The sequence below is a fragment of the Nansenia antarctica genome, assembly GCF_963989245.1.
Source record: "Nansenia antarctica genome assembly, chromosome: 3".
NCBI lineage: Eukaryota > Metazoa > Chordata > Actinopteri > Argentiniformes > Microstomatidae > Nansenia > Nansenia antarctica.
In genome coordinates, this window is record NC_137688.1 from 11,347,560 (window position 1) to 11,370,059 (window position 22,500).

Genomic DNA, 22,500 nt, shown 5'->3' on the forward strand with positions numbered 1-22,500 from the left:
AGGATGCTGCTTTTTTTTCCCACTCCTCTCCGGAAGTGCTGCTTTTTTTTCCCACTCCTCTCCGGAAGTCTAAAATCACGCTACTGACTGCTCGTTGGGCTTGTCCTTGAAATACCTCAAGAAAACTGCTGGGCTTTCACTCTTTTTCTGTCTGTCTCTCTCTCTTTCTTTCTCTCTCTCTCCCCCCCCCCCCCCCCCCCCCCTCCCCCCCACGCCAACTCTCTCCACCCTCTGGGTGTGAGTGGATTTACCTCCCTTTGTTTATGGGAATGTTTCCCATATCCACTGACAGTGATTTACATGGCAAATCCAATACCTTCTAAATAAACCAGGATTAGGAGGCTTAAATCCCTTTTGGGAGAAACCACGCCAAGGGGGAAGAAAACAGCGTTCAGCAGAAAACAACGGCAAACTTCTCTTTGTTAACAACTCCTGTCCCTGAACAACCCCACCCCCCCCTACCCTGACATGCTTACCTCAGCGTGAAACGCATGTCTTCGTTTGTAAAAAGAAGAGCAGAGCGGGGAAGAGTCTGTCTCATTATCCCACCTGGTGCTCTTCAAAGACGAGTGAAGGGTGGCAGAGGAGAAGGAGGAGGAGGAGAGGGAGGAGGAAGGGGAGGAGGAGGAGAAGGAGGAGGAGGAGGAGGCGAAGGAGGTGAGGGAGGAGAAGGAGGAGGAGGAGAGGGAGGAGGAGGAGAGGGAGGAGAAGGAGGAGGAGGAGGAGAGGGAGGAGGAGGAGGAGTAGGAGAGGGAGGAGGAGGAGGAGAAGAAGGAGGAGCAGGAGAGGAGGCAGGGGAGGCAGAGAGGAGGCAGAGAGGAGGCAGAGAGGAGGCAGAGAGGAGGCAGCGAGAAGGCAGAGAGGAGGCAGAGAGAAGGCAGAGAGAAGGCAGAGGAGGCAGAGGAGGCAGAGTAGAGGCAGAGAGAAGGCAGAGAGAGTAGAGGCAGAGAGAAGGCAGTGGAGGCAGAGAGGAGGCAGAGAGGAGGCAGAGAGAAGGCAGAGAGAAAGCAGAGAGGAGGCAGAGAGAAGGCAGAGAGAAAGCAGAGAGGAGGCAGAGAGAAGGCAGAGAGGAGGCATAGAGAAGGCAGAGAGAAGGCAGAGAGGAGGCAGAGAGAAGGCAGAGAGGAGGCAGGGGAGGCAGAGAGGAGGCAGAGAGGAGGCAGGGGAGGCAGAGAGAAGGCAGAGAGAAGGAAGAGAGGAGGCAGAGAGAAGGCAGAGAGGAGGCAGAGAGAAGGCAGAGAGAAGGCAGAGAGAAGGCAGGGGAGGCAGAGAGAAGGCAGGGGAGGCAGAGAGGAGGCAGAGAGGAGGCAGAGAGGAGGCAGAGAGGAGGCAGAGAGAAGGCAGAGAGAAAGCAGGGGAGGCAGAGAGAAGGCAGGGGAGGCAGGGGAGGTAGAGAGAAGGCAGAGAGAGGAGGCAGAGAGGAGGCAGAGAGAAGGCAGGGGAGGCAGAGGAGGCAGAGAGAAGGCAGAGAGGAGGCAGAGAGAAGGCAGAGAGAAGGCAGAGAAGGCAGAGAGAAGGCGGGGGGGGGCAGGGGAGGCAGAGGAGGCAGAGAGAAGGCAGAGAGAAGGCAGGGGGGCAGGGGAGGCAGGGGAGGCAGAGAGAAGGCAGGGGAGGCAGATAGGAGACAGAGAGAAGGCAGAGAGAAGGCAGAGAGAAGGCAGAGGAGGCAGGGGGGGCAGAGAGAAGGCAGGGGAGGCAGAGAGGAGGCAGAGAGGAGGCAGAGAGGAGACAGAGAGGAGGCAGAGAGAAGACAGAGAGGAGGCAGAGAGAAGACTGAGAGAAGACAGAGAGGAGGCAGAGAGAAGACAGAGAGGAGGCAGAGAGGAGGCATAGAGGAGGCAGAGAGGAGGCAGAGAGAAAACAGAGAGGAGGCAGAGAGGAGGCAGAGAGAAGGCAGGGGAGGCAGAGAAGGTCTTAATACGTCTGTTTGATTTAGCAGGGGTTTCATCCGTGTCGTGTGTGTGTATGTGCTCCTCGCAGGGGTCCATCGAGGAGCGTCTGAAACAGCTTCAGGACGCCCACCGAGACTTCGGCCCCGGGGTCCCAGCACTTCCTGTCCAGTAAGGAGTCTCCACCTTCTACTTCTGAAGCTAGGAGCTGTGTGTGTGTTCAGGGGCTGGGAGCTGTGTGTGTGTGTGTGTGTGTGTCCAGGGGCTGGGAGCTGTGTGTGTGTGTGTGTCCAGGGGCTGGGAGCTGTGTGTGTGTGTGTGTGTGTTCAGGGGCAAGTGTTTGTTCCGTACAGAGTCTCAGCAGCAGCAGTAGAAGGAGGGGGGATGTCCAGCAGCTAGACTGACCCCACACCGCTCTGCTGTCACACTGCCTCAGCTCTGGCACACCAGGGTCTGTCTGTCTGTGTGTGTGTGTGTGTGTGTGTGTGTGTGTGTGTGTGTGTGTGTGTGTGTGTGTGTGTGCTGCTTCTTTGGCTTTAGTGCACCTATTACTATCCTTCATTTTCTGTATTTTTCTGTATTTAAATAAAACAAAATGTTTGTTAGCTATATCTAAATCACTTTGAATTGCCCCTGTTGTATGAAATGTGCCATACAAATAAACTTGCCTTGCCTTGCCTTGCCTTATATGGTGTGGCAGACATGTTTTGCTGCCCTGAATAGACCCAGAGAGTGTCTGACTGGGCAGACCTGGTCAGAACATGGTCAGTGGTGATGTGCAAAACGCTTTGTCATGCTTGACGTGTCTTTCCTATTGATTTTCCTTTCCTGCCTTCAGGTTCAGTGCAGATTCCCTGGGAGCGAGCCATCTCCCCAAACAAAGTGCCCTACTATATCAAGTAAGATCGCCGAGAGTATTGAGTGGTTGTGTGTGTGTGTGTGTGTGTGTGTGTGCGCGTGTGTGTGTGCTCGCACGCGTGCTGTTTGTGTGTTTATAGTATGTGAGTGAAAGAAAGGTCTTTCACTCTTACCTTGGGAGACAGATTCATACTGGACTAACAACAAGACTCCATGAACGGTATCGAGCTGAGCCCTTCTCTGGCCTCTTGTCTATGTATCTCATCAATATAAACATCCCCCTGGTCTGTGCTATGTTTATCTTTCAGCGTGTGTGTGCGTGTGTGTGTGTGTGTGTGTGTGTGTGTGTGTGTGTGTGCATGTGTATGAGGGTGGGTATATATAGCGTGTGTGGAAAGGTACACACATTTGTTGTTGACAGTGCAGTGGCAGCTCTTTGTAGACAGAAGTTGTTAGAACTGAGAAGCTGTACACACACACACACACACACACACACACACACACACACACACACACACACATTATCTGGGCATCCTGTTGTGTCCTTAATAAGTGCCGGTTGCCCGTCTGGGCCCTGTTTAGGCTATAGACTGTTTAGACTGTTTAATTCTTCATGGGCTGGGTTGCTATTCTGTGTGTTACTATGCCACTGGGGAGGGGGGGGGGGGGGCTGTATCTGACGGGCGCTTTGTCGGTCCACCAATCGATGAACACTCTCACAGGTAATGACGAGTGTTGAGAATGTCCCCGCGGGACCCGGCAGACATACTGCTGGAGCTCCCTCCTTTATATAAACCTTTATTCATCCCGTCATACATCTCAGCTCCTTACTGATTTATTTGGTAGTCTGTTTATTTGTCTGTTTATTTCCTGGTCCATTTTTCTGGACTGTTCTGCCTGGTACTGGTGTAGGAAGGCTGCTGGAGCCTGGGGGATTGTGGCGTGGAGCGATGGTGTGTGTGTGTGGGGGGGTGTGTGTGTGTGGAGGGATGTTGTGTGTGTGTGTGTGGGGGGTGTGTGTGTGTGTGTGGGGGGGGGGGAGTGTGTGTGTGTGTGTGGGTCTGTGTGTGTGTGAGGTTAATGTCGTAGTCATGTTGTAGACTCTGTGTGAAGCCTCTTACAGGGCGTGTCTCCATCAGAGCAGGAGATGAGGGTGCAAAGTGAGGGGTGCAGAGGGTGGGGGTGGGGGGGGGGGGGGGGGGGTTGGTAGTGAACACAGGTGCTTTGTCTTGTCGATGGTGTGTCTGCACTTCAGAGCCTCATACAGTGACGTTGTAAATAGCTTCCTGTCTCTCTCTCTCTCCCTTTCTTTCTCTCTTTCTCCCTCTCTCTCTCCCACTCTCTCTCTTTCTTCCTCTCTCTCTCCCTCTCTCTCTCTCTCTCTCTCTCTCTCTCTCTCTTTCTCCCTCCCTTTCTCTCTCTCTCTCTCTCTCACTCTCTAACTAATAACTGTCTAACTCTCTCGCTTTCCGCTCTGCTGGTTTCCCCTACTGCGCTGTAACTCGGTCACTTTCTCTCTCTCCACATCTCATTATCTCCTTCGCCTTTCTCTCCTCACCACTTCCCCTTTGTTCTCTCACATCTTCTCCTCTTCTCTCATCCCTTCCCTCCCTCCCTCCCTCCCTACCCCCCCCCCACCCCTCCATCTCCTCCCCCTTCCAGCCACCAGGGCCAGACGACATGCTGGGACCATCCAAAGATGACGGAGCTCTACCAAGCGCTGGGTGAGGAGGAACTGAAAGACTGAAAGAGACGGATTAAAGAGTCCCTTTGAGCTTTCATCTCCACTTAGGCCCCAGGCGGGCTCCACCCCCAGAGGCCCCAGACGCCCCCGCCACACCTCACCTTGTACCTCATTATGGGCCCCCTGTATTTTCCACACACAACCCCCCCCCCCGGAGACACCAAGACACAAGTCTCATTAACACGGCAGGTCCAATTTGTCGGCGCTATAATTGCTTTTGCTTGCCTTTTAATTAATTGTGATTAAACGGCATCGAGTCCCTTTTTATTAATCAGATCTGACGGTGGGGGGGTGGGGGGGGAGGGGGGTCGTCCCCGCAGACACGCACACACGGGGAGACGGTATCAGCGATGCTGCAACACACACGCAGCAACATGCCCCCTGCTAATGAGTCGTCTGATGAGTGATAAACTCGGGGATTGGGTGGGGGGGGGGGGGGGGGAGATGGAGGGTGGTCTGTCTCCTCTGCCTCTGGGATGGGATAAACGCTTGTCGTCTCTGTTGTCCTTGCCTTCTTACCCCACCCACCCCCACCGCCCATTATGTATTTATTTCCTCTCTCTCTCTCTCTCTGTTTCTCTCATCAGCGGACCTGAACAACATCAAGTTCTCGGCGTACCGGACCGCCATGAAACTGCGCCGCGTCCAGAAGGCGCTGAGACGTACGTACTGTACACTCACACACACACACACACACACACACATACACACACCCACGGCTACTGTATACCTAAGTTACCAAGGTTACCGAGGTTACCGAGAAAGTCATTGATTAGTCGCTAGGCTAGCTAGGCTAGCTACAACCTCTCTCGTTCCCGCGAGGGGGCCTGAGTCATTGTCATGCAGGCTAATTAAACCTGCTCATTGACCCGACCTGAGTTCCTTGAGGAAGGTGATTAGCTGGTGCTGCAGGGAGGAGGCATCAACGTATGTCTCCCTCTAGACCCCCAGGCTTGGAGGTTTATCTTCCCCAGTCCAGACCCGCTCTCCTCCCCTCCTCCCCTCCTCCACCACCTCCTGCCTCGCTCCCCCGCCCCCCCCCCCCCCCCCCCCACTGCCCTCTGGCTTCCCTCTGACCTCGAGTCAGCCCTCTGGCCACGCTTCAACACAGGCGCTCGCTCATGTCCCCTTTCAAGCTCTTCCTCCATCTCCCCCCCCCCCCCCCCTGTTTCCACCCTATGAAACGGCCTTTGAGAGCACAGCATGGATGCATGGCTGAAAAAGCCCCACACTCACACACATACACACACACACACACACACACACACACACACAGACACACACTCCCTTTCCCTCTGCCTTAACCAGACTGAGCTGCTCTTCCTCTCTGCGAAGGCATGCCCTCTTCAAGACTTCTCCATCACGGCAGAGAACAGACCCTTCTCTCTAGGGTAAAACCAGGGCCTAACGTGATGCAGCGATCCTGCTGAATGTAGGTGCGTTACAAGCAAAACCGCTACGATACCAGAACTAAAATGAACACATTTATTGTATGAACACTGGCGTCACAGGGGTGCAAAGGGGACGTTGAACGGTGCCAAAGCAAAACAAAAATCCTATCTGCCTAACCACACTAGATAATATAATATTGTGGGAGTTGCAACAAGGAGACGACAGACGTAGGTTGGAGTCGAGGATGTTTACTTCTCTCACTTTCTATTACATGCTAACATACACTCTCAGTGACAACCACAATAACTTCACCCGGAACCGGAAACCCTTGCCCCTTTAACCCCCACTCTTAAAGGTACAAACCCTTCTTGGTGAATGTCTCTTAATGTGAATCACCACAATATAATATATAATATAATAAATATAATATATATATCTAACCACACTAGATAATATAATATAATATATATAATATAATATATAATATAATATATGAATGAATGAATGAATGAATATATTATAGATATAATATATCTATCTAACCACACAAGATCTAATATAGATACATGGGGCTGGAACCCGCTCCTAGCCTAGTGTTGATAACAAAGATGTTGTTATGTGATGAAATGTAAGCCCATGTGCAGCTTACCTAGCCCCTCTGGCCCTGCGCGCAGAAATTATTAATAGTAGTTTCAACCACAGCCAGGCAACAGCTAAACAGAAACACGTGGCTTGACTACTTTATTTTCAACACCTTCGAACGAAAACACCACAGACAACGACTTCCGAACAGAGGACAGGAGGACTATAACTAGGCATACGGACGGCTGATTGGTCCAGAACAGGTGCGTCAACTGATGATGGATGGGTTGACAGGCCAATCGTGGACTCCTGTACTGAATGAGTGAGCAAGGAGGAGACATAGAAGGGAACACAACAAAAAAACACAGCGTGACAGGATGAGGCACGTAACAGTAGGTGATCCTCGACAACCGCTCCTCCTGTGCGGCGAACATCACAGCGACAGCACGCTCATGTAGATTCTTCCTCTACAACATCAGAAGGAGACGTCTATTCCTCGTCTATTCCTCTACGCGAGAAGAAGCACAGCTCTTGGCCTTCACGACACTTGTGATCTCCTTGCTTTGACGACTGCAACACACTCTCGGCCGGGTTCCCCGCCTCCGCCATCAGACCTCTGCATCCAGAATGCTGCCGCCTGTCTGGTGTTCAACCTCCCCAAGTTCTCCCATGTCACCCCCCCTCCTCCACACCCTTCACTGGCTCCCGGTTAGCAACTTGCATCAGATTCAAGACCCTGGTGCTCGCCTACCGGGAGACAAAGAGAACAGCCCCTCCCTATCTATCCTCTTAATATTTAATCGAGTCAAGTCTGAAATATTTTCAAGGCAAGGGATTCTTAAATATTTTGAAAGCAAGGGACTTTTAAGTATTTTGAAGACAAGTCAAGTCTGAAATACTTTCAAGGCAAGGGACGTCTTAAATATTTTCAATTGCGCTGACTCTGCTCTTCCTCCTCTGCTGGCCGCCTGACACCACCGCCTCTACGTGGACGCAGCAGTCGCGCTACTCGGTCACGACCTTCCACTGTCCTGCCGCCCTGCTGGTGGAATGAGCTTCCCACTGCTGTCAGGACTGTTCTCACTACCTGCTGTCACTACCTATCTTCCGCCATAGACTGAAGACCCATCACTTCAGGTTACATCTTGACTGTCCCTCCTAAAGACCTCTTCATCCCCACTACCCCCCTGTACACTTTCTCTACTGTAAATAATAATAATAATAAAAAAAAAAGGAATTCTTCCTTCTTCTAGCATTTTGGCATCGATTTTATTTCTTATGATGACCTGATGGATAGATGATTCACTTAACTTAATTAAGACCAAAATGTATTTTAGTTGTGAGTCGTTTTAGATAAAGGCGTCTGCTAAAATTAATGTCAAAACACATCAAACGTCTTCATCTTTCCCTCTGTCCCTCTCCTCTCCAGCCGCACTCCTTTTCACTCTATCCCTCTCTTTTCCTGTATAATATATATATATACTGTATATATATCTAACCACACCAGATCTAATATAGATACATGGGGCTGGAACCCGCTCCTAGCCTAGTGTTGATAACAAAGATGTTGTTATGTGATGAAATGTAAGCCCATGTGCAGCTTACCTAGCCCCTCTGGCCCTGCGCGCAGAAATTATTAATAGTAGTTTCAACCACAGCCAGGCAACAGCTAAACAGAAACACGTGGCTTGACTACTTTATTTTCAACACCGTCGAACGAAAACACCACAGACAACGACTTCCGAACAGAGGACAGGAGGACTATAACTAGGCATACGGACGGCTGATTGGTCCAGAACAGGTGCGTCAACTGATGATGGATGGGTTGACAGGCCAATCGTGGACTCGTGTACTGAATGAGTGAGCGAGGAGGAGACATAGAAGGGAACACAACAAAAAACACAGCGTGACAGGATGAGGCACGTAACAGTAGGTGATCCTCGACAACCGCTTCTCCTGTGCGGCGAACATCACAGCGACAGCACGCTCATGTAGATTCCTCCTCTACAACATCAGAAGGATACGTCTGTTCCTCGTCTATTCCTCTACGCGAGAAGAAGCACAGCTCTTGGCCTTCACAACACTTGTGATCTCCTTGCTTTGACGACTGCAACACACTCTCGGCCGGGTTCCCCGCCTCCGCCATCAGACCTCTGCATCCAGAATGCTGCCGCCTGTCTGGTGTTCAACCTCCCCATGTTCTCCCATGTCACCCCCCTCCTCCACACCCTTCACTGGCTCCCGGTTAGCAACTTGCATCAGATTCAAGACCCTGGTGCTCGCCTACCGGGAGACAAAGAGAACAGCCCCTCCCTATCTATCCTCTTAATATTTAATCGAGTCAAGTCTGAAATATTTTCAAGGCAAGGGATTCTTAAATATTTTGAAAGCAAGGGACTTTTAAGTATTTTGAAGACAAGTCAAGTCTGAAATACTTTCAAGGCAAGGGACGTCTTAAATATTTTCAATTGCGCTCACTCTGCTCTTCCTCCTCTGCTGGCCGCCTGACACCACCGCCTCTACGTGGAGGCAGCAGTCGCGCTACTCGGTCACGACCTTCCACTGTCCTGCTGCCCTGCTGGTGGAACGAACTTCCCACTGCTGTCAGGACTGTTCTCACTACCTGCTGTCACTACCTATCTTCCGCCATAGACTGAAGACCCATCACTTCAGGTTACAGCTTGACTGTCCCTCCTAAAGACCTCTTCATTCCACTACCCCCCTGTACACTTTCTCTACTGTAAATAATAATAACAATTTTTAAAAAAGGAATTCTTCCTTCTTCTAGCATTTTGGCATCGATTTTTTTTCTTATGATGACCTGATGGATAGATGATTCACTTAACTTAATTAAGACCAAAATGTATTTTAGTTGTGAGTCGTTTTAGATAAAGGTGTCTGCTAAATGTCAAAACACGTCAAACGTCTTCATCTTTCCCTCTGTCCCTCTCCTCTCCAGCCGCACTCCTTTTCACTCTATCCCTCTCTCTTCCTGTATAATATATATATATATATATATATATATATATAACCACACCAGATCTAATATAGATACATGGGGCTGGAACCCGCTCCTAGCCTAGTGTTGATAACAAAGATGTTGTTATGTGATGAAATGTATAGTCCAGTCAATCTGTGGTTTAACCCAGGGGAAATTGCAATAGTAATCATTCAAGTTTTTTTGTGATCCCTAGGGACAACCAAATAACATATTAAAAGTCTTAGTCTTAATATTTATTGGATCAAGGTAAATTCAGGGGTCGAAAATGTGGGTTTTTGTGCCAGGCGCAACACAGCCAGTTAATAGGATAAAAAAATTAACTAATAGATATCACCATGAAACTTGCCCAGTTAATCACTTACATTAAGACTACTATTTTTTGTATTACAAGTTTTCTGAAATATTATGTTTAAATATGCAAATTAGGCATTATCTAATGAAATATGTGCTAATTTGCATAACATTCAAGATCAGAAATCTGAACATTGGATAAAGCCAGGTTAAAAATTCTTGTTTCATCTTGTTGTCATATTAGATTCAAGGTCCTCTATAACAGGGAATTTGGATAACTCTTTTTATCACTCCATAAATCTGAAAATGCTGTCAACAGCCATAAAAAGTCAGCTTTGCCATGTTTTTAGGAGTAAATGTTACATAAATCAGGCTATGAATGATATATTAACAAACCCCTCTATAGCAGAACTCGGAATGTAGATAGGAATACAACTGGAAAGTTTGGTGTATGTAAGTGCTACTGAAGTGGAGATTTCTGGCTCAGAGTATGAGAAAAAACAATTTTTGAGAAAACGGCCATTACCCACAATTATATTTTTATTTTATTGTATTCAAACAAAGTCAATCAAATTAGTTTATAACACATTTATTATCATTGACATTTCGGAACATAGAGAAATGTTAATGTTTTTCTATGAAAACCATGTTGCATATCATATACAGATTAAACACTTCAATGAGAAATAAACCACATAAACCTATAAACCTATTAAAACTTTATAAATACAATATTAAAAAAATTAGACAAAGCTTGAAATATGCCTTTACTGTAGGCCTACATGTAACCTTCACTCCATGTCCTCATCCCAATGTTGTGCCGACATATTCGCGCACACACCTCTGCATTCTGAACAGGCTACAGAGCAATCAAGTCCTTGACGACGGCATTTGCAGCGCATAGTGCCACAACCTGACTTGCAATTACAGCGCACAAGCTCCAACAAGTATTGAGGAGCAGGGTCCTGGTCAGAATGGATGGGAATGAGGCATGAGTCTTGGATCCTCCAGCCCCATTCCTCTGGTGGTAGCGAGTTTCCCATCCATTCCTGAACCTGATGGTACACTCTGAAGCTGTGAAGCATGGCAGACGACGATGTTGGCGGCAAGTTGCGAGGGTGGATAGCCGTTTTGCTGTCAGTCACTTTAGTATAAAAACTTTTCAGCCTGAGGTCATTGAGAGAATCCATTTCTGCTCCTTTGTAGATTAGTATCATTGCCCTTTCCCCTGCAGCAGCAATGTCATCCTTGGTAGCAGATTGTTTCTGAAAAATGCTGGCCTGTACTCTGAATGAGTCGCTTTCTCTAACCAGACCCAGAGATACCCCTTTCCCAACCCCAAAGAGTCTGGATGTTGTATCACAGCCAAGCATGGCATGCGCGAATAAGATGTTGTTGCTAACGTCTTCACCCAACACATCTCTTGCTTGCCCAATGTTCAAAAACCTGTAACTTGATGAAGACGACTTCTTGGGCTCAGACATGAAGTACAGTTCTCCTTGCTGATAATGGTGTAACAGAAGAATGAGGAGGTCGGTGTCGTCTCCAACAAGGACAGTTCGATGTTTCAATGCTGCTGTCACTGCAGTTTGAACTATGAGCACATCGGCGTCTCCCTGAGCATTGTGAATGTCAAACCCTGCAAGTGTTAGTCCCTCCCCCAACAGGTTTATGAAACGTTGTTTGTTCTCATTGTTTGACAGAAATTCCTGTTTTTTCAACCTCAGTGACATGGTTGACGGGAATGAAACCTTCCGGCCAGTGTTTGTGTTCCTCCTTTTATGGGCACCATCCTTTGTAGATGGCTGGTTGCTGTACCCATCAAACACAATCACCACTGATTGCCCATAATGTTTTCGAACATAACCTATGTACGTTTCCACTATTGCTCCATATGTTTTTCCTATCTCCCAGGGTAGTCGGTGGAGGAGGGCCCCTCCATCTAAAACGTACAGAATGTCTCTTTCTGGCACATCATCATGAGGGACTGCGTTCCATATTGCTTTTGCAATTTGGGGTTTGTTCGCTGGGAGAAACACTGTTTTCGTTTCGAAGAGCGCAGGTGGATACCCGCAGAGTTCATACTTGAAGGCTTCAGCTAACTTGTCTGCCTGTGTCCCAGCAATCACTAGTCTCTGAAACAAGAGCTGCGAATCAATATGGACAACTTCTTCTTTGTTCAGTTTGACTGTTGTCACGGCCAGGCTCATGACCATGACAAAAACGGGAGACACACACACGATCTTAGTAAGTAATGATAAGAAAATGTTTATTGTAAACTAAATGAGGCCAATAATAAGATGAGGTGTGGTAGTCAGTAAATCAGTGGTGTAATGTGAGTGTAGTGGAAAGTGGTGAGGTGAGTGTTGCATGGTGTGAAACAAGGAACAAACAAAGAATAGAAAATAATGGTGCCTAGAAGGGGGCCTCCATACTGAGGCCTGCATGGGTCTTTTATATGTCCCGGATCCTGGAACCAGGTGGGGCACAATCAGCTGTCCACCAGCTGATCTGCATTCCCCTGATTAGTAACCCTGTCCAGCAGGAGTACTCTCTGCAGACAGGGAAACAGATGTTTATTACAGGCCAGGACACAATATGGGGCCAGGGCCGTCACACCCCCTCCCATAGAAACAGGGTCCCAAAGGGAACACTGAACAACAGGGAAACATACCACAGTAAAATAATATATAAACGAACAAACCCAGATCACCTGTATTCAGGACCAACCACCATTACTCCAACCTCGGCAACAGGTACCTATGAAGCCATAATTAAGAGGAGCAGGAACAGTAGAAGGGTAAAAACAGGAAATGAGTTAACACAAAAACAATTTTAACAAGGGGCCCTGGACAATGCATCTGCCACTACATTGTCCTTCCCTTTTATGTGACGTATGTCCAGAGTATATGATTGTAAAAATAATGACCAGCGAATCAGTCTCTGGTTAGGGCACTTTAAAGAATTGAGAAAGATCAACGGATTGTGATCCGTGAAGACTACCAATGGAGCGAGACCGGACATAATGTACACATCAAAATGATGGAGAGCCCAGACCAAGGCAAGGGCTTCCTTTTCAATTACTGAATAATTGAGCTGACAAGAGTTGAACTTTTTTGAAAAAAAACTAACAGGTCTGTCAATGCCAAATTCATCGGTCTGTAGAAGCACCGCCCCTGCTCCCACGTGACTGGCATCGACCTGTAACTTGAAGGGTTCATCCATAAGAGGAGCAGCCAACACTGGAGCAGCACAAAGAAGAGCTCTAACATTAACAAAGGCCTGTTGACATTCTGTACTCCAAACATACATTACGTCACCTCTCAGGAGGTTAGTAAGTGGAGTGACTACCGTTGAAAAATTGCGACAGAAGCTGCGATAATAGCCTACTAGCCCTAAGAAACGCTGCAGCTCTTTCTTAGTGGTAGGTCTGGGGTACTGCTCTATAGCCTGCACCTTAGCCTGGACCAGAGAGACTTTACCATGACCAACCACTCGACCGAGGTACCTCACCGATGCCCTGGCAAACTCACACTTTGCCAGGTTGACGGTGAGGCACGCACCAGCCAAGCGGTCGAACAAGGCACGCACACGCTGAAGATGGGTGGACCACGAGTCAGAATAGATGACGACGTCGTCTAGATATACAGCGCACCCCTCCAAACCACCTACAACCATGTTCATCAGCCGTTGGAATGTGGCTGGAGCATTTCTAAGACCGAAGGGCATGACAGTATACTCATAAAGACCAGAGGGGGTTATAAACGCCGATATTTCACGAGCCCTCTTGGATAAAGGCACCTGCCAAAATCCTTTGAGCAAGTCAAATTTGCTAATAAACTTAGCGGAGGCTACTTGGTCAATACAATCTTCCATCCTGGGAAGAGGATACGAATCTGGCTTTGTCACACTATTCACTTTGCGGAAGTCTGTACAAAACCGCAGTGTGTGATCAGGCTTTGGAACTGTGAGACACGGGGACGCCCAGCTGGACGAGGTAGGCACTGCAATACCAGTCTCAAGCATATACCTGATCTCGGAGTCCACGTGTTTACGTTTGTCAGGACTAACTCTATAAAAACGCTGTCTGATAGGTGAAGCATCCCCTACATCTATATCGTGTTCGATTAAGGGAGTCTGCGTGGGAGTGTCACCAAAAATGGATGGATAATCCTTAACAAGATGCAGCAGTTGGGTACGTTCAACCTCTGTTAAATGCCCCAACGAGCGCCCAAGATCACGAAGGGACTCTGAATTTTTCAATCTTCCAGTCAACAACTCCTGGCCGGGACTGGATAGGCCATCCTCCTCAGGCTCTGCCACCACCTGAGGGGAATCCCCTACTGTACTGGCTACACACGCCGGACGAACAGGAACTGACGCCTGCTCCACAGAATCAGACACACGGTCATAATACGGTTTCAATAAATTAATGTGGCAGAGCTGATTAGGCTTCCTACGCAAAGGTGTAGCAATCAGGTAATTAAGATCAGACACTTGCTTTACTACAGTATGTGGACCAGTAAATTTAGCACAAAAGGGGGAATCAACCATGGGCAAGAGTGCCAGAACCTGATCACCCGGGCTAAACCTCCGTGGCTCAGTTCGGCGGTCATAAAGGCGTTTCATTTTCTTTTGTGCACTAGCTAGTTTTTCTTTTGCCAGCTCACCGGCTTCATAAAGCCTATGCTTAAAGCCGAGTACGTAACTAAGCAAGTTTTTTGGTGGTTCGGACTCTTTCCAATCATCTTGGATAACGGCCAAGGGGCCACGTACTGTGTGTCCGAACACCAGATCATTGGGACTAAAACCCGTACTTTCCTGGCTCACCTCCCTGGCGGCTAACAATCATCCAAGGAAGCCCCTCCTCCCAATCTCCGTCCAGCTCAGTACAGTAGGCGCGCAACAAAGATTTCAAAGTTGCATGGAATCGCTCCAATGCGCCCTGGCTCTGCGCGTGATAGGCTGACGCCCTGTTGTGCTTAACGCGCAGCTGTTTCAGGACCTGAGCGAACAGATGGGAAGAGAAATTAGAACCCTGGTCAGACTGGATGATTTTTGGTATGCCAAAGATTGAAATGAACTGAGTCAAGGCACGGACTACAGACTTGGTGGTGATATTGCGTAAGGGATAAGCTGCAGGATACCTGGTAGCCTGGCACATAACTGTCAGCAAATACTTAGCCCCAGTACGAGACGGAGGGAGGGGACCTACACAATCAATAATGAGATGGTCAAACGGTTGACTGGTTGCCTGAATCGGACTCAATGGAGCCGGTGTAATGCTCTGATTCGGCTTTCCTGTCAACTGACATGTATGACATGTTTTTACATAGGCTGCCACATCCCTCTTAAGGCGAGGCCAAACGAAGTAACGGAGGATGCGATCATAGGTCTTAGAAACTCCTAGGTGTCCACCCTCATCATGTGACACCTGCAAAACCAAGCTGCGATACTTGGAGGGCACAACAATTTGGTAAATGGGGTCTCCCACAAACTCAACGCCATGGGGAACCCACTTCCTCACCAATACCTCATTGTGAATGAAATAGGCATGGGCGCTGTTCCTCACCCCCCCAGCAGGGAGAGCTCCCTCAAACAGCTCTTTCAGACTTGGATCTGCCCGCTGCTCTCTCACCAGTTCACTGTGAGGGACAGACAGGGGAAAATCAGACAGTGATATCACATGCTCCACATCATCCACCATTTTGTCAGGGTCAGGCGTGGCACGGCTCATGGCACGAGTTACGGCACACGCAGTGAACACCTCAGGAAACTCCCGTTCACTTTCATCAGGCTTGCTTTTAAATACTGGCACAGACGTAACCACCACAGGTGGCGCCACATCTGCCCACACTCGTGCACCAACCAAGCCATTACCCATGATCATGGTCACCCCCTCACAGGGCAACGCTGGGCGCACACCCACAGTCATCTCACCCTGAAACAAATCAGATGAAAGAATTATTCTGTGCAGAGGAACATGCAATACAGCCAAACCCATACCACGAATGGGAATGGAGTCACCTGTGTCAGAGGCATCAGAAAATGGCAAAGCAGAAGCTAAAATAAACGAATCAAATGCCCCAGTATCCCGTAAAATGTTTACTGGGACCTTCTCATCCCCACCGACGAGGGACACCAAACCATCTGTAAGGAATGGCAAGTAAGATTCAAGGTCAGAGGATTGTGGAGACTCAACATGTGTAGAGCGCACCTGGGACAGCGAATCACAGGCTTGGGCAGCAGACTTAACCCGCTGCACCACCGGCGCCGCGCAACCAGCCCCTTTAGCCCCATCCCCATGAGACACTGGAGCCCAAGGCTTACCTCTAGACTTTAAAGCATAGCATTCAGATTTAACATGCCCCTTTTTATGGCAGTGACTGCACACTTTCTCATAACTCCTTGAACTATTCTGATTCTCATAACTCCTTGAACTATTCTGATTCTCATAACTCCTTGAACTATTCTGACCTCTACGACCAAAATCAGTTGCAACTGACTGACCAGCAGGTGGCATATCAAAACCAAAGGTACTCCTCTGAAACCCAGACTCTGGCACATAAGCGCGAGACTCACCAAACATGCGCGGCTCTCCAAACTTACCCCTGCTATGAGTCAATGTAAAATCATCTGCCAACGCAGCAGCTTCAGCAGGAGTAGTCACCTGCTTTTCACTAATATAAGTGGCTATATTCTGGGGAATAGCATTTTTAAATTGCTCCAGTACAATCAGATCACACAAATCATCAAAATCATCTACATCAGACGCCTTGCACCAGCGATTGAAATGCAAAACTAATTCTCTTGCAAACTCAAGATGTGTCTGACTCTTGTTTCTCCTCCAATTCCTAAATTTCTGTCTGTAGGCCTCCGGAACCTGTTCATAAGATTTAAGCACTGCAGACTTCACTTTCTCATAAATCAGAGAATCCTCACGGCTCAGGGACGAATATGCCAACTGTGCTCGACCTGTAAAAACACATTGTAACATGAGGGTGCGTTCAGCATCTGGCCAACCACGAGTGTCAGCGACGCGCTCAAACAACGAAAAAAACAAGTCAGGATCCCTTTCATTAAATTTAGGTAAAAGTTTCAAGTTTCCTGCTATATCAAATAAGCCTCTATTTGCTCCCCTGGAAGCAAAAGAACCCCCACTACTTAAGACTTCACTACTGATTTTACCGTCTTCAATCAAATTCAACCTATGTCTCTCTAACTCCACAGTTTGCATTTGGATTTCACATTTCATTTTCTCAAGTGCAAATTCCTGGTCTAATCTCAGTTTGAGCAATTCTTTTTCCTGGTCAAATGTAAAAGGGTGCTTAGCAACAGGCGAAGATGAACCCTTGACAGGCTGTGGCAAAATTGCCATCTCGACCAGTTTCGACTCTAAACATGCCCTAAGCTCATGTTTCTTTTGTTCTACCACCGCTACATCATAATGTTTTGCAACCAATAACAATTGAGCTTTAGTAAAACGGTACAATAAGTCATAGGATGGAGCTGCTATAAACCCCTCTACTCCAGACATTTTTATTTTATTAAATCACAATATTAAGTACAGGACAATGTAGGCCTATGGACCCAAGATGACGTATACACTGACAACTCAGCGCGCATCAGAGGAAATTGACAACCTCGCAACGGAGCATGCCCCTATCTGACTGCCTACCCCAGGACCTGACTGAGTAAGCTCAACCCTAGTCTTCATGCGTTAGCGGGAGGATCTTTAAACACTAACTCGTCAGCCCGGTTAGACCCCCAGCAAGCTGGTCGCCCACCTGACAGCTAAGAATGTGTCCCCGAGACAATTGCTCTAGCCGCCGTACCGCAACACTACAGAAAAACGCTCAGCCAGACTCAAAGGAGAGAGACCGTAAGCCTACCAGGGCAGCCCCGTAGCCTACATGTGCGCAACTGACAGCCAATTGTATACACCCTCTTGCCCCAATAGAAAAAAAACTATCTAAGCACCATTACAAACAAAACGATCGCGCAGATCAATTAACAATAGGCTATTATATACAAAAATGCGATAAGTGTGTCTCCAAAATGCTTAATATGCCACTCAAGGCTTTCAAAAAAAAACACCCGCAGGCGATAATTTTGAACTGGTGGGGAATTGACTACGACACCAGTTTGCAGTTCATTCACCAAAATCTCTGCCTAGGCTACTAACAGAGACACGCGTTTATTAACTTAACAAGGCACCCCCTGCCAATCAAGGCAACAAGCCATGGGAGTCGCACCACAAGTAATGATGAACCACAATGTTTTAACCATCAATTAAGCAAAAAAGTCAAACGACCGGGTAGAATTCAATAGAAAAAAAGCAATATTTACTTACCAAAAGGTGATCAAAATAATGCTAGAAAAACGAAAACGGACGGAGCCCCCAATTTGTCACGGCCAGGCTCATGACCATGACAAAAACGGGAGACACACACACGATCTTAGTAAGTAATGATAAGAAAATGTTTATTGTAAACTAAATGAGGCCAATAATAAGATGAGGTGTGGTAGTCAGTAAATCAGTGGTGTAATGTGAGTGTAGTGGAAAGTGGTGAGGTGAGTGTTGCATGGTGTGAAACAAGGAACAAACAAAGAATAGAAAATAATGGTGCCTAGAAGGGGGCCTCCATACTGAGGCCTGCATGGGTCTTTTATATGTCCCGGATCCTGGAACCAGGTGGGGCACAATCAGCTGTCCACCAGCTGATCTGCATTCCCCTGATTAGTAACCCTGTCCAGCAGGAGTACTCTCTGCAGACAGGGAAACAGATGTTTATTACAGGCCAGGACACAATATGGGGCCAGGGCCGTCACACTGTGGATTTGGAATCCATGGTGACTGCATGTGCTTTCCTCTTGAAGGTATATTCTGTCACCTTTTTCCCTACCATGTCCTTTAAGACCTTTCTACCAACTTCTTTTGAATGGTCCACATTCACCGCATTATGGGCTGTCACACCAGTGATTAGGTGCTGAAGGTGTTCATACCCGGCAAACGGATTTTGTGACTCCAACAATTGAAGTATTTTGATAGTGTCAGCGTTGTCTCGTGCCTGTCTTGATGCAGAAAGGTCCTTGTGCTGTTCACTAGTTTCATAGTTTACCCCTGTCACTTCTTTCATGGCATTGTTGATTTCAGATGTTGCAGGGTTGGAAAGAACCCACACCAAACGTTGTGTTTCAGACATACCCCTTCCCCGTGTCAGTCCTCCGGTTGATTTCATACTTCGCATGAGGGCTTGTTCTATTACAAGGTCGGGGGATAGTCCGGCCCAGTATTCATTTGATCTACGAACAACTTGCAGACCATCTTCCTGAAATCGTTTGTAAACTTGGGGATGTGTGTCTTCTAGTTGGCGCATTTTCTGGAGGTATATGGTCAATGATTTTACATACAAGTTATGTCCGGAGGCAGCCATGAATGGCATCATGTCTGTCAGGGTATCAAGGTGCTGATCCCAATTTCCAGTTCTCTCCGATCCAATGAATGCACGGACTAGGTCGATCATCTCCATGTACTGTAGCCAGAGTGCTGCTGTCCGGTCATCTACCATGGTTCTCTTCTCTGCCTCCAAACGCTGAGCTATGATCTGGAGTAGTGCACTTGCATTTGTCCTGGTTGCAGTGGCAGCCATAACACTGTCATACAGATCTGAGGCTTCTGCTAGTTCTTCTGGTACTTTGGCATGGTCTGTGGATTCTCCATCTGGCTGATCAGAAACTGTTTCCTCACTGTCATCACCAACAGTACCATCTTGAGTCAACTCTGACACATCCTCTGAGTCCACAGCATAGTTTGCTTTGATTGGGACAGGCAGTTTGACATGAAAAGTTTTCGCTGCCAGTAGGGTGTTCAGTGCTCCATCAACCAGGAAATGACCTCGTATGGCCCTGGCAACTGCTTTTCCTTCGAGCATTTTGGGCACCGTATTTGGTGTGTACACTAATTCAAGGATTTCTTCCAAGCCAGAGCCTGACATCAAATGGCCAACTGCGCCAAGGAAACTCATGAGCACATGAACCCACCAAGTCGGAGAACGATAGATTTCAATGGACTGCCAGGTGCTTCACTTTCAATAATTGTCATCGCTTTCCACCATAGTGGTTGATCAAAGGTTAGAATTGGAGTGACCTGGTAGCGAGCTGCGTGATCATGAACGAACTGCAGAGTGGAATGAATGCAAGTCAGATCTCCTGGATCCATGTCAATCATGGGTAGGAAGATGACTGACGACTGACCAGGATGATCTCCAGTGTTGAGCATTTTCATCATCCCGGACCATCCAGGCCTTGAGCATTTGCCGAGCAGCAAGGACAGCTTCCAGAGTCTATCAGCAGGCGTCTCTCTATCGTCTTCAGAGTGCTCTTCACATTCCCTGTAGGTAAGATTCTTGAGGCCCCCAGACTTCTGTACATATGGAACAATGTTAATGCGTCCGACATCTGTTAGGTCCTTTGCTGTCACCTTGATACGTGGAATGATGGAAGCTTGTTCAGTTTTGGAGGTGATGCATGCAATAATTCCCATGCCATGGAACGTTCCATGGCCATCAATTGTTCGGATATTATGGTCAGCATTATCAGCAACATATTGTATGAAGTGCCCAGGTGTGAGTCCACGTACCTCAAGTTTCTCAGCTACTACTAATGTGTTTTATTGTATTGAGTGGTAGAATTAAAGAAATGTCTAATCCTTTGTTTGAACTAGGCTACTTACCAGTGACAGCTGTACACACACTGTGGCTAGCTAGCAAACGTCAGCTAACCGCTAGCGAAGAGTAACCTGTAATTCAATGCAGCAAAAATGACGATTGATGACAATTATAAATGTGTTTTATTGTATTGAGTGGTAGAATTAAAGAAATGTCTAACATCTTTGTTTGAACTACTTACCAATGACAGGCTGGGAGTGGTGTTTTCATTGTGTAATTGTATTGAAATTACGTCATTCACTTCATTAATCAATGATGCATCAAGTTGTGTGTTATATATTGTATTCACAGGATGGGGGGGGGGGGCGTGACACATGATGAGGAACATTTGTGATGAAAGCCAGTCTAGCGCTAAACCAGTCGCAGAAAATGAGAGTGAAACTTATTGTGTCAACAATATTTGGTTTCGTTTTTTTTTCTCATAACACGCAACTTTAAGTTTTAAAATGTATTTTCATAAATATGTAGTAATGTGTTTTTAGCATGTTGATGTTCTCTCAGTATGTTGGGATCTTATAAAAATGCAGTTAGACGTTCGTAGCGATGTAACACTGTTAGCAGCGTTTGTTGTGGTTTCATCAGTGACTTTTCTCCCATTCTGTGTTTGAGGTGCACCAACATTCAAATACTCGTGTCGTCTTCAATTTCTGTCCGATTTCAATGTGTGACACATCATTTGAAAGCTTACAATCTGTATTTTCAGAATATGTAAAAAACTGAAAGTGTATGTTGGCAACTGATTGATGAAAACATTGTCTGGCGTCACATTTGGCAAATAAGTGGGTGTTGGGGTAGTTGTACCCCTAATACAGGTATAAGACTTAAGAATATCCTCTGAAAAAGTGTTTTATTGGAAAGATTGACCCCCAAAACATAGGAAAAGACACCAAATATGTTGGATAGGTATACATAGGCCCTCCAATATTAACACCATTTTACCCAGATGGCGTCACTCTAAAACATTGTTTAACCTCTTTTGACCTTGAAAAAAGTATGATCCAATAAATTAATTAATTAAGACTTTTAGTATATGATGCAGGAGGGTATTAGGAACAATAAAAACTATGAAACATTACTATTGCAATTTCTCCTGGGTTGGGCCTTTTTTTGAGTTAGATTGACTGGACTAGTAAGCCCATGTGCAGCTTACCTAGCCCCTCTGGCCCTGCGCGCAGAAATTATTAATATAGTTTCAACCACAGCCAGGCAACAGCTAAACAGAAACACGTGGCTTGACTACTTTATTTTCAACACCTTCGAACGAAAACACCACAGACAACGACTTCCGAACAGAGGACAGGAGGACTATAACTAGGCATACGGACGGCTGATTGGTCCGGAACAGGTGCGTCAACTGATGATGGATGGGTTGACAGGCCAATCGTGGACTCCTGTACTGAATGAGTGAGCGAGGAGGAGACATAGTAGAAGGGAACACAACAAAAAACACAGCGTGACAGGATGAGGCACGTAACAGTAGGTGATCCTCGACAACCGCTTCTCCTGTGCGGCGAACATCACAGCGACAGCACGCTCACGTAGATTCCTCCTCTACAACATCAGAAGGATACGTCTATTCCTCGTCTATTCCTCTACGCGAGAAGAAGCACAGCTCTTGGCCTTCACAACACTTGTGATCTCCTTGCTTTGACGACTGCAACACACTCTCGGCCGGGTTCCCCGCCTCCGCCATCAGACCTCTGCATCCAGAATGCTGCCGCCTGTCTGGTGTTCAACCTCCCCATGTTCTCCCATGTCACCCCCCCTCCTCCACACCCTTCACTGGCTCCCGGTTAGCAACTTGCATCAGATTCAAGACCCTGGTGCTCGCCTACCGGGAGACAAAGAGAACAGCCCCTCCCTATCTATCCTCTTAATATTTAATCGAGTCAAGTCTGAAATATTTTCAAGGCAAGGGATTCTTAAATATTTTGAAAGCAAGGGACTTTTAAGTATTTTGAAGACAAGTCAAGTCTGAAATACTTTCAAGGCAAGGGACGTCTTAAATATTTT

At 47.3% G+C, this 22,500-nt stretch overlaps 1 protein-coding gene across 1 annotated transcript in view; it reads left to right on the top strand.

Moving 5' to 3' along the window:
- The window catches only part of drp2 (dystrophin related protein 2), a gene marked incomplete at its 3' end in the record, with an annotated part of 67,972 nt that overhangs the window by 13,063 nt on the left and 32,409 nt on the right, over positions 1 to 22,500 (top strand). The window contains 5 exon segments of the mRNA XM_080526911.1: positions 1,981 to 2,034; positions 2,036 to 2,060; positions 2,728 to 2,788; positions 4,410 to 4,471; positions 5,079 to 5,153. Coding sequence (XP_080383037.1) covers positions 1,981 to 2,034; positions 2,036 to 2,060; positions 2,728 to 2,788; positions 4,410 to 4,471; positions 5,079 to 5,153 — 277 coding nt within the window.